The sequence below is a fragment of the Echeneis naucrates genome, chromosome 1 (assembly GCF_900963305.1).
Source record: "Echeneis naucrates chromosome 1, fEcheNa1.1, whole genome shotgun sequence".
NCBI lineage: Eukaryota > Metazoa > Chordata > Actinopteri > Carangiformes > Echeneidae > Echeneis > Echeneis naucrates.
This window is the reverse complement of record NC_042511.1, coordinates 10,851,695-10,864,572: the sequence shown is the minus strand read 5'-3', so window position 1 is coordinate 10,864,572 and position 12,878 is coordinate 10,851,695. Positions and strand designations below refer to the sequence as shown.

At 38.8% G+C, this 12,878-nt stretch overlaps 1 protein-coding gene across 2 annotated transcripts in view; it reads left to right on the top strand.

Moving 5' to 3' along the window:
• The window catches only part of sorcs1 (sortilin-related VPS10 domain containing receptor 1), a 125,913-nt gene that overhangs the window by 60,374 nt on the left and 52,661 nt on the right, over window positions 1–12,878 (top strand). For both annotated transcript variants that reach the window (XM_029499621.1, XM_029499611.1), the window contains exon 3: window positions 8,737–8,836. In XM_029499621.1, the coding sequence (XP_029355481.1) occupies window positions 8,737–8,836 (100 nt within the window). The remainder of the gene's footprint in view (window positions 1–8,736; window positions 8,837–12,878) is intronic.

Below are 12,878 nucleotides of genomic sequence, written 5' to 3'. Positions count from 1 at the left end.
TTTTTTTTTTTTTTAGAAACCGTTTGACACCGCAGATTGGTCAGATGGTATGTATTAACATCAAGACATTTCGGATGTTTTTTACTCCTGTGGTTTGAACTTTTCCCAAATGGGTTCATGGTCACAATGCATACCACTCCTCAAAAAGTAATACCGTAATATGAATTAATGAAACATTCAAACCTTGAATGTTTCTTGAAAAAGAGGCAGAAAAAACTAACTTGGAAATGACAGGCCAGAATAGCTGACTGCCCTAGGTTGCATTTAATGTCTGTGGGCTCCCGAAATCCTTACATGAAAGCCACTAATCAATTTTATCCAGCAAATTACCTTGACCAGCCTTCAGTGTAGCCAGTGTAGCCCTGCTTGGAATGTCAGGCCAATTTCTGACTCAATTCTGATGTGATTTTGGTAGATGCCTGCTAGCAAGGAATGCGGCTACATGGATGTCTCATAAAAAGAATGTCCTAACCAAAGACGATGTGCTGCAGTAATTATGATTATGAAATATAGTTTTCATAAGTATTCTTGTCTATAAAATGTAGTACTACAGACATGAGCAGCTCAGTTCAGGGAAGATTCAGAAGGAAGAACAAGGATAAAAAGAGGCTGGGGTGGGGGAGATGAGCTACAAAGTTAAATCTAAGGCAACTATACAGCCAATTTGAAAATATTCTTCAGCATTCATGCGGATTGAGGGGGCTATGGCATCGCAATTGCAGAATTTACACAAAGATTACCAACCTGTGTGAGTACTGGCAAAGTTATCTCCATATACTAATCAGTTGCAACCTAAAAGCAGATGGATGCGGCTGCAGGGTAGTTGCAGTATGCAAATCCTGGTTTGACAATTTGTTCATACGAATTGATACAGTCACCCATGGGCTTCAAATTTAAGAGTCAGAGTTATATCTCTGCACAGATTTTTTTTACTTGCCATTTTCAAAAAAATTTAATTGTAGCCTGTGGAGTAATTTGCAAGTTCATACATTAATTTGCTGGACTATTTCATTTTGCAAGCTGTGCTATATGACACCTAAATGACAAATAGTATCAGTCCTTTATTCTCACAGTCAGCAACAATGTATATATGTCGTACGTCGAAATATTTCAGATATGTTCAAATTTCCTTCTGATGACACGATTGCATTTCCTGCTCAATCAAGTTAAAAAAAAAAAAAAAAGAGGATGAAATAAAAAAATTAAAAATAAATAAATAATCATTTTAAACCGTATTAAAAAACATAACTGCACTAACTGTGTGTGGTTTAGTAGTCAGATTTTTTTGATGCTCTGGCACCATCCGCAACCTTGCTGGATAAGGGTTATAGTTAACGAGATAAAATGAGGAATATAAAATAGCATAACAGTAATTTAAACAGTAGGTTAGTCCACATGCATCGTAATTCAAGGTCCTCGGCTGTTTATGGATGGATGTATTGGTTTATGGATCAATATACATTTAATGATATATGACTACTTAAATGTTAGGAAAACCTTAGTTGTTATTCTTTCCTTTATCCTTCTCTTGCCTTGCAAGGTCCGCACCTTGCAACACCTGCTTATCCCCAGAGGCCGGCCTAAGGCTTAAGGTTTCACCCACAGCTGTGATAAATGTATTACTGCATTTGCCCCATAGAGACCCAAGTGGGGTCATTACTCTGTGCCTACAATTATGGTACTGACATCGCTTCTAGGAAGAGAGACATGATTCAAGGTGCATGTGAACAAACAGACAAATTGACAGAAAAACAGATGAGGGAACAGATGATAGGCATTTTGGGAGAGGAAAGAGGACAATAACAGTACAGAATATTAATGGGCAATTTACAGCCAGGAAGATAGACAGAGCAGCAGCGCAGCTCAGGATGTCATAAAAATCAATACTTAGCTATCATGTTGTTCTGCAAATGTGACAGTAATTGTCTTTTTTTAAAGGTGAGTCCTCTTATATAATAACCATACAGGCATTCTTGTTATCAAACTTGACAAGAAAACAGGCATGGTAAACAATTGCTGTATCTGAATTTGTGCATATCCAGGCACACATGAGTATGATATAAAATGTTTTGGTTTTTTTTTCAATGCAACCTCAGACGTTGGTATCTCAATGTCTTTGGGGCATCTGAAAACAGTAACAGAGGAGAGAGGACCCACCAGACCAATATCCATGTTGTACAAGACAGGATGCATGAATCTGATCATTACAGATAAGATACAGACAAGCAGCAGCAATGCCAAGAGCTCTTCAAATGAAAGGGGTACACACAGCAAACATAACACAGCTCAGATTTATCCAGATCAGTATATAGACCTGAAGGTGGGTGAGCAACGCTTCGCCCACAACACTTAGAACAAAACTCACACCCACAACAAAAAGACTAACATTAGCTTGTTTGACCTAATGTAAAACTTCAGCTGGCTGGATGGATCATTACAAAGATACAGATATTACCAGACTGTCTGCCATAATATCATGCTGTTTAAATTCATAGTTTCAAACCAACTTTCATTAACTTTAGTTTGTCATTTTGAGCTAATGTGTGCACACTGACCATGTGGGAGTTTATGTCTCATACATGTTTATGTGCCTTAGCTTACAGCCACATGTCCAACAGCGTGGGTTTTATTTTGTTGTTTTTGGTGTCAAGTATTCATTCAGTCACTCATTCGTCTTCCGCATTTTTAATTGAGCCCTGTATTAACAGTTCTTTGGATCAAATGATGAGCTCATTTCCCATCAAATAGTTATTAAATCGTTTTTGCATCAAAAGTTATTAATTCAAAGATACTTTTTGAAGATAAGCGGTTGGTTGTGCAAAGAGGACGGGATAATAGTACTCAATAAAACAAAACAAACAAAAACAACTGCTTCTTATTTCAAAAATGAAAATGAAGCGAGAGAACGTGAAAAATGTCGTTCCATAACCAGAGCTAGGGCATGGAATGAGTTTTACTGGGATCTTTCTCAGTAAAAAACTGTCTGTCTTTCCTTTAGGTATCAATCTCACACACACGCACGCACACATTAAAATTGCTTTAGCCCTTGCCTGAGAAAAGTCCAACATCAGATCAGTGCGTGTTTCCACCCTATAAGTGGCTGCCCCTTCAGTGTTACTTAGCTGCAACAAACCACATACTCATACCCCCCCACCCAATGTGAGCTGTCATTGGCTCCAGTACGCCCCGCTACCCGGGAAATGGAGAAGCAGTAGAAAATGGATGACTGAATGAAGATTTGATTGCCATATGTTGAGCTCTCTGCTAAATGGTGGGATATTGTTGCATTCTTGAGTGGATCTGATAGAGAAGGCGGACTTACTACGACAACTCTTCTTTCATGGAGTAATGCAGTCCCCTCTTGTAACTCATACATGCCATGCATGGTTTTGTTGAGAAAACATGCATTTTTCCAGTATGGAAAATTGTATTTGTTTTGTACTTTAAGGGTCCGTTAATCCAAAGAATCTAGTCATGTTTGGAGGATATGTTCTTGGAACCCAACCTCCCTGCATATTGTAGCCAACCCCTTATGACCACAGCATACCCATCTTCAGATTTTTATTTTCAGCAGGAAATACATGTCACAAAGCTCATTCATCTCAAACTCAAATCAAATCAAAAATATTACATCAAGGCACTTTACACATGGAGCAGGTCGAGACCAAACTCTTTATGGAGTTGTCAGAGAGACCCAACATGAGCATGAACTTGTCAGCAACAGTGGCAAGGAAAATTTTCCTTTAAGAGGCAGAAACCTTGAGCAGAACCAGGCTGAGGGACGGCAGTTATCGGCCTTGACTGATTGGGTTGAGAGGGGGAGGCATTTAGGGGAAACAGTGAGAGAGAGCATGAAGGAGAGGAAAGGAAGGGGGCGGTGGGGGTGGAGAAAGAAAAAGAGCAGGAAGAGAGAAGATGCCTTAAAAATGGGAGCGAAACACACACAGCATTACTAAAGAAACAGTAATTAAACCTTGACTTTTTTAACTGTCAGCTTCATCATAAAGAAATGTTTTTAGCCTGAGCTTGAAAGCTGTGAGAGTCTGCCACGCTGATTGTTGAATATTAAAATGAGCTCATTGAACTCAGGCTGGCCTGCAGTCACCAGATTTCAATCTAACAGAGCACCTTTGGGATGTTGAAGAACAAAAGATTTACATTATGGATGTTCAGCCCACAAATCTGCAGCCACTGCATAACGCTATCGTGTCAATATGAAACAAAATCTCTTGGGAATGTTTTCAGCGCCTTGCCAACGCTATCACATGAAGAATTTAGTCAAAAGGAGTCCAGCACAGAACTAGTATGTTTTATAGTTACTGTAGGCTTGGACTGAGGTTATTAGCACCCCATATAGGTGTGCATGATTATTAAGCAATGGCAATATTTTTGCTAAGCTGGAAAGAAAGAAGAAAGAAAAGAGATTAGTTAATGCGATAAAATGAGGAGGATGAAGAAAAGTCAGAAATTATCGAATATCTTTCAGACAAGATATTAAGTGGTGATTGCCATCGAAGGATTTATTGCAAATAGTCAATGGGGTTGCAAAAAATACGAAGATAAAAAAAGAGCTGCAAATTCACTGAAGAGACATCAAGAAGGATCAAGCTTGGAGCTGTCAGTAACACATTAGCCACCAGTGCAACCATCTTCCAGAACTGTGAGCCACCTGGAGTGCCAGGTGCTTTAGACATTGCCAACGTGACAAAGGCTGAAAAAACGACTCACAAGTTAAAGCATGAAGACTGGGCTAAGATATACCTGAAGTCAGAGCTTTCAAAGTTTTACTGGACCAATGAAACGAGAGTGATTTTTTTATTTATTTATTTTTTGTTGATAGGCTGCACCTGCGGCTGGATCACTAGATGGCACAGGGAACGACTAAGCAAGGCAGCATCTGTGTGCTACGTTCAAATGAACAATCTCCAGTTAGCCCATTTAGCATCTGCTTGAAAGCAAAAACACAAATAATATATATCTTTTTACAAGTGTAAATGAATTCAAATGATATTTGACAGTTTGTGGGCTCTTCGGTTGCTGCTTCATCAAAAGTTGTTGAAGTTGGATCAAGAAAACTAGCAGACTCCATGGATGGCACGCTAGTGGCCGTGACTGCAAAGGAGGGTGGCCATGTTGATCATTAAATTCTTTTGAAAAGAAAAAATGCATTTCAACTGCCATTTTGTCTGAATGTCCTTACCCCTGCATAAAAATTTTGAATGAGCGATGGATTTGTAAGAAACTCTGTATTACCTCATAATCATGCACACCAATATACGCTGAATGCTTTCACATTCTGGGATTTTATTTCATTTTTTGGGGGGTTAAATATGCAGGTTTGACATACTGAAAAATGTTGGCTTGGCCAAAAACAATTTATTTGTTCACCAACAGAATGGAGGGTCTTGTAATCCTCTTCATTTACAATAGTTAACAAAACCTTTTATAAACCTCTGGACTGGACCAAACCCCTCCAGAGACAGAGACTGGACCGGATCCCCCCACAGACCGGTTCTTTAGGGCCTCTTTAACTGAAGGTATTTTTGAGCTATAAACATGTCTATAGCAGAATCACATCAGTGTGTTGGATAATGACAATAAAGCTACTTTTCTTTGTTGTAATTCTTTTTTTAATACTTTTTTTTTTTTAAGCAAATACTTCTGTAATTTTTCTTAAGTAATATTTTCACAAAGCTCCTTTTACTTGTATTGGAGTAATATTTGACAAGAAGTATCTGTTCTTTTACTCAAGTAGTGAAGTTGTGTACTCTGTCCACCTCTGGTTTGTTGGGCTTTTTTCATCACACCGCTGATGTTTACATAGAGGGAGAGACGCACAGGTCTGAGATGGGCAAAACTAAATCGGGGGGGGGGGGGGCAGTGCGTCGTCGTCTTTATTCCTTCCTCCCTGCTAAATTGAGAGATTCATTCATTCATGATATTGAGGGGGTTGTTGTGGGTGGTTTGGATTACTGGGCGGGTTGCAACCCCCCCCCCATAAATTATGCCTGTGACTATAACTACTATTAGAACATTCAGAGGATTTCATAATTTTGTCATAGACCACTCAGCAAGCTGCCATTTTTTGGATGTTTCGCAGTATTGCTGGCCGAAACATTCACCATGGACATGAGCATGAACCATTTTACTGGCTCCTGTTGAAATTTGCGACAACAAAAAAATACATCATTGGCACCTAAATGAACAGTGATAGATGCCTCTTAAAAAAAAAAAAAAATGATATTGGACTCATCTTGGAAAGGTTCGCTGGCTGGTGGTTTTTAAGGGGCCAATAAATTTGTAAAAATTGCCTGTGTGCCATGGAAATTTCCACATTTCCATGCCCGCTTTCAAACTTCCATTGTGAAGCTACACGAAAATCAGACTTAATTGAACAGCCAGTTGGAAAAAAAATACATCAGTCAATTGGAGTGACTGCTTTATTTGAAGTCATGTTAAAATTCTGCTGCATTTTTAAGATTTGCATGCTTCAGGCCACCTCTGCAGACCATCAAGTATAATATCTTGGAATGCCATGCTTTAAACAAGAAACCACAGTCATTCACACACCAATGCTGAAAACCTGACAGACGTGAAAGTGAAATCTCATTCATATACAACCCACTCGAACACAGAATCAGACATTTCCAAGCAGGCGATGACATTGCGGTCCAGTCTGACCTCCAAAAACTTCTCACTGAGGCTATTTCCAACTTCATTCACAGTTGATACTTCATTTTGATGATTAAAACCGCTGTGTACTACACATTCTGGCATTACGGTATGTCCTTGTGTCCTTGTATGATTACTGTACATGAGGAAGAGTTTAAAAAAGAATTGCATTACAAGTCTAACAAGTGCAAATGCATTATTATCAAATACACATCTATTTTAATGTTTATACATATATACGTAGGTTCCAAGTAAAATAAAGTAAAAGTAAAGTAAATACAGTTTGTGTCTTTGAAAGGTGAGATGTGGACCATTATAACCTCAAGTTCTACTTCACGCTTGGGTTGAGACATGGTGAGATTCTTTTGACCCCTCTGTTCTGCTGTAGTGGCACACAGTACAAAGCAAGACTCCTCATATACGACGGTGCCATGAAAATCTCTTCACACATCGGTAGTCTCCCGAAAGCACAGCAGCACTTCATTTAGAACTGTATGCTTTTTCCAAGTTTTCATTACAATAATTACAACATAAACCATCATTTTATCACGTGAAAACAAATAAAAAAAAATATATATATTTCTGACCTGCAACAGTTTGCTCAAGGAGAGTTGTCCACATTCCAATACGGAGGGACAGAAGGAACTAATTCATGGTCACAGAGAGTGACTCGTTTCGGTTATCCATTCTAAAGGATGTGCTACCCAATATTAAGTTGAGAGTGCCGATAATTTTGTCTGGCACTTCTTGAGATTTTGTGTGGCATAACATCCAATTTAAAAAATGTTTTCTGTTCTTTTTTGTGTTACTTCAATGCAAACCAAAATGAATACCAAAGCAATTGTAATACTAAGGATTTTCTGGAAGAAGCGGTGCATTATCTGACACAAGTGTAAGGGTGAAAATATTTTTTTGTAAGGACTCAGAGCTGATGAACCCAAACAGACAAAGTCAGAGACAGGAGTAGGGTCCAATAAACTTTAATCGGTCCAGGACAACAAGCAGGGGCCAGGCAATTGACACACTGAGACGGACCGCTGGTTGAATGCTGGAAAGCTAAGCAAAAACACTACACAATCTGGCAAAGGGCATGAGACTCTGGGTCAGTATATATAGGGAGCGACTGAGGAGCATGATGTGATCCAGGTGAGGAAATGCGCGGGGAGACTCAGGCGAGTGGAATGAGGTGATTGCAAAAGGCAGATGGGTGCGGCAGGATCTGCAATGACAGGAGAGTTAGAGATCAGGCTGAACACCCCGTGACTATTTTTGGCCATGACTCTGGCATTTAGCATCGCAAAGTATTATTAAAAGAGGGGAAGCAATAGTTGTGGAGTCTTGAGTTTTGTGACAATTTAAACTCTAATCTTCTTTCACAAGCTGTGGGGAAATTTCTTGATCTTGGTCTGCACAAATATGACAGAGATTATCTGGTAAAGTGAGCAGTTCACAATGAAATTACATCAGTTGGGGAGCAGAGCAGCATTTCCAGGTGTTGAACATAACCATTGCATCTAATGCTAACGAGCACACTGCTGTTGATATACGAATATGTGTACGCTTTGTGACTTTACACGGTGAAGCATCCTGGTTGGATTCATGACATTTATTCTAATAGTAACAGAGAAAGCAGGATTAAGTCCAGCAAAGGTAATTTCAAGGACATCAAGATGATCCAAATGTATACTTGCAACATGTTTGTGTATTTGGTTTTGCTGTCAGTGTTTTCCTTTTTCAGTTTTTCCTTTTTGCTCTTATTTGCAGTGTAACTCAAAACAGTCAGTGTGTTTATTAACATATGTTCATATCAATTGAAAAGATTTATTACAAAATATGATACCTGTGATAAGTCAAGTCTAGAGATGTGTGTGTTTCCAATTCAGTTACAAAAGTCGCTACACAGCAACTGTTATTCTAGTGCAGTTCGTTCATGTTGCTTCCTTGAGCACATAATTACATCAGCGCTGAATCCCCTCACCCTGATTTCTTGAAGGGGATTTTTAATTGCAAGATGTAATTCAGTATTCATCAAGTGTTCATCAGAGCTTTTTGATTAAATTTCAGGTCCACTGACTACGGAGCAACGTACCATAAGCTGAACGACAAAGTTGGACTAAAGACAATTCTAAGTTATCTGTATGTGAGCCCTAACAACAAGAGGAAGGTAATGTCCTGTCTTATTTCCTTTGAATGTTTTAGAATCAGCTTGGTTGTGTGAGTGACTTTAGCTTTCTTTGCAAACTGTCAGAGCCGACAGTAAAAAACTAATGTCAAGGTTGTTTCTTACATATCATTCATTCATTCATTCATTCATTCATTCATTCATTCATTCATTCATCTTCTACCGCTTAACCATTTCCGGGTTTTTGGGGGGTGCCGGAGCCAATCCCAGCTCACACTGGGTGAGGGCGGGGTCACTCTGGACACGTGACCAGTACGTCACAGGGCCAACACACACAGACAGACAGAGACCAACAACCACTCACACACACACTCAGACCTACGGGCAATTTAGAGTCACCAGTCAACCCAAACATGATGTCTTTGGAGGGTTGGAGGAAACTGAAATATTCAGAGTAAACCCACACAAGCATGGGGTAGAACATGCAAACTCACACAGAAAGGCCCCAGGCCTTGTCATTTCATTTATTCATAAATGTAATCCACCTGTACAGCTTGCAGCAAATAAAATATGCGCCACATTTTTAAAAATGTTCTTCTGTTAGCTTTTTTCAAACAGCACCAAGTGTGTGCCAGATGAGAAGGATTAACATTCAGGGATGACTTCATCTCTTTCAAATGGTGTCCCTGACTTTGCCTGGGTTAGGGTCAATTAATGGTTATAACCTTTCTCCTCTCCTCATGAGTCACTCCAGAGGTCATTTCCACTTTTCGAGTTAATTGTTGTGCAGTAAATGCAGTACATGCAGCCAAGTCATTGTGAAGTATTTCAGCTGCCTATTTGACTCAGTTAGGTCGCCTGAGACTAATTGGCAAATTCCTGAGGTCAGGTGTCATGCCAGCTAATGTAACAGACAGTGAGCTGAATCTGAACATAGACCGCATATTCTTCCCAGAGAGGCTGAAGTGCCATTTTGTCATTATGGCAGGATAAAAATTCTTTTTCAGTCAATATGAGATATAATAGCAGTATTCAATTTATCACAGATTGGTAGCTATGATTGGATCATTTGTTGGGTGCGCTCATTTTTATTTTGCTAAAATGACAGCTACTTAAGTGATGGCAATATGTTTCCGATACTAGTTTTTAACTTTTGGTAAATGAATCTTCGAACTATATGTTCACTGTTGTCTACTTTGGTTGGTGCACATCTACAGCAGTGATTGTTGAACTTTTTCTGTTATTTCCCACTTTGTACAAGGGGTGAATTTTCATGCCCCCATCGCTGCTAAAAAATGACAATGAAATATGCCATACTTCACATTTTCAAATTTGTTGTTGTAGCATGAAGTAAAACCATGTTCTGTCTATCGCCGTGTCAAAAACCCATCCATTTTGTGACATTATAGTCCACACTCATCTGCCAGCCCTCTGTGTGAAAGTTTTATTGTTCAGCTGCAATTAACATGCTGACGTTAATTATTATTTTAGATTTTTCTGCATTTTAGACTTAATGTTTTGGGGTTTTTTTTGTCATTTAGGCTAAATGTAGCCTATTAATGATAACTTTGTTTGTGTGAGGGTGTTTTGTTTTGAATATAGGATCTTTGTTGTCAATAATGAAAGGCATTAGTAAAGATTTGTATGAAAAAGAACATTTCCTCCAGTGTGTTGCGCCCCACCCGTTGCGTTTCTGTTCCCCCCACACTTTAACAACCACATTATTACAGCAATTTGGCCACAGGTTTGGATCTCTGCAAAATGTGAATAGGATCTGACAGGACCTTCAAGGAATTGAGTCTCATGATAACAATAAATCATCAAATTTCTTGATAATGCAATTATAATGTTATTGACTTCTTCATCATGCTGGAATTGGTACCTGGTGACTTATGGATTACATTATCGGCAGGTTTTATGTTTTTGTTTTTGTTATTTTGTGAGACGACAAACAGACTTCTGTTTGAAAAACAAAGGGTAGGTGTTGGTATAGGCTTGTTATATTACAGTGTAGCACAATGGTGGAAATGTTTTTTGGTTAGCATTGAGCAACTTATTGTTTATTTATTATTATTATTGTTGTTGTATTGAATATAAAAAATGATAATATAATAATAAATAAATACTTACTGGATATTTAATAAAGATTTTACAACTCTTGAAAGTTACGCTTTTAATGTTTTAAAGTTTCAGTATTGCAGTGTATGAAGTAAGATTGTCTTTTGAAATATGAAGTAGCTTCTAATGATACATATATAGTGTAAAACTATCAAAGTGCTCAGTGTAGAGATGAACATAGTTTGTAATCTGAAACTGAATCTTGAACGAAACCATCTATTCTTTTGTAACTTTGATGTTGCAATGAAACAGCCCGCCCACAACCACTGTCAGTCGTAGAGCGGTAATTGGACAGGAGGAATCCTGTAGCATCTTTTCCCAGCATGCAAATCCATATGTACAATATTTGGGTAAATGAGTGACAGCTCAAGTGGTACCACGCTGATGTGTCTTGAATTGAAATGGGTTAGCTAGCTAATATGAACTCTTGGGTTCATGCAGAATTATGTCGGTGTTACAATGGGAGTATGTGCTCTTTATTTAAGTTATTATTTATTATTATTAATTTAAGTTGGTTTGGGATCTAATATAGCTAGCTACTAGTGTTTTGGTTGTATGCGTGTATTGGCTGGCTCTTTCTCTTTGTGTGTTAACATTTAGCGAATGCAAATAATAACATGTTTGAAATGTTTTCACTATTTGCATGTGTTGATAAACTTGCAGCCTTGAACTACGCCAGCCGTTTGTCGCTGATGAAATAGCATGCTGTTAATGTTTTCCACAGCACCACTTTACCACAGTCAGTACATCATAAGTTTCCCCACTTTCCCCATGCCCATGGCTGCATTGCTTCCCTGTCATTGTGGTTGCAGGAATGTACCCAAATGGATCTATAGTTTCTTATCAAACCCTCAGATGCATGATGTTTACTAACAGCAAGCGATTTCAATGTTGCCTGATTTGACAAACTCGCTCTTCATCACCTTGCTGACCTCCTGAAGCGCTTATGAGTATTTTGCAGAGAAGGTGCTGTTAGATGTCTTCCAGCTCATTCATGTGTGTCAAACCAAACACAAGACTGCGGTAAAGGACAGGCACAAACATTATAATCTGGCTGCCACTTTGTCGTTCACACTCAACAGATGGTAGCACCATCTGACTTTACGCTTACAATACTACTAATAATAATAATAAAGACTATATCTTTTTTTATGTAGCACTTTTCAAAACAAGGTTACAAAGCGCATTAAAAGGCAACATCAACACGCCAAAGTAAGGGCATAGTTCATGTGAAAAATAAAAATGTGAAAAAGGCCTGTGGAATAAAATGTTCATAAAGTATGAAGAAATGTCTTCCGATGAAAGTAGGTCTTAAGGTGAGATTTAAAAGAGGTCCCAGACTTACAAAGCCGGATTTCATTCCATAGTTTTGGGGCCTTAATGGCAAAGGCTTTGCCACCTCTAGATTTTAGTTTGGAAAGACCTCAAATTGAGATTTGGCCGTATGAGAGATTAAACTGTCTGAGATATAATCAGGAGCTATGCTGTGAAGAGTTCTAAAGGTAAGTAATAAAATCCTGAAGTGAACTCAAAAACAGGCAGGAAGCTAGAACAGGGGTGATGTGGTCAAATCTTCTGGCACGGGTTAAGAGCCTGGCAGCAGCATTCTGTACAATCTGAAGCTGTTTCATGTTTTTTTTAGACATAAAAACACGAGATGGAGGCATTTCAGCGCACTCAGTAGTTTTGGCAGCCCTGCCATTTATAATGGGTCTCATCTTTGCAACATTTCTGAGGTCATAAAAATAAGACTGAATGGCCTTGTTGACATGCTGTTCAAAGCGTAACTCGCTGTCGAACCAGACTCCCAAATTTCTTGGAACAGGCTTAATAAGGTGCAACAAGTGAACCATAGACATCAGCAATTCCTCCTGAAAATGGTGGGGCCCAATAATGAGGATCTCAATTTTATCGTATTTGAGTTGTAGGGTATTATTTGCCTTCCGGTTATTTCTGTCACTTGAAC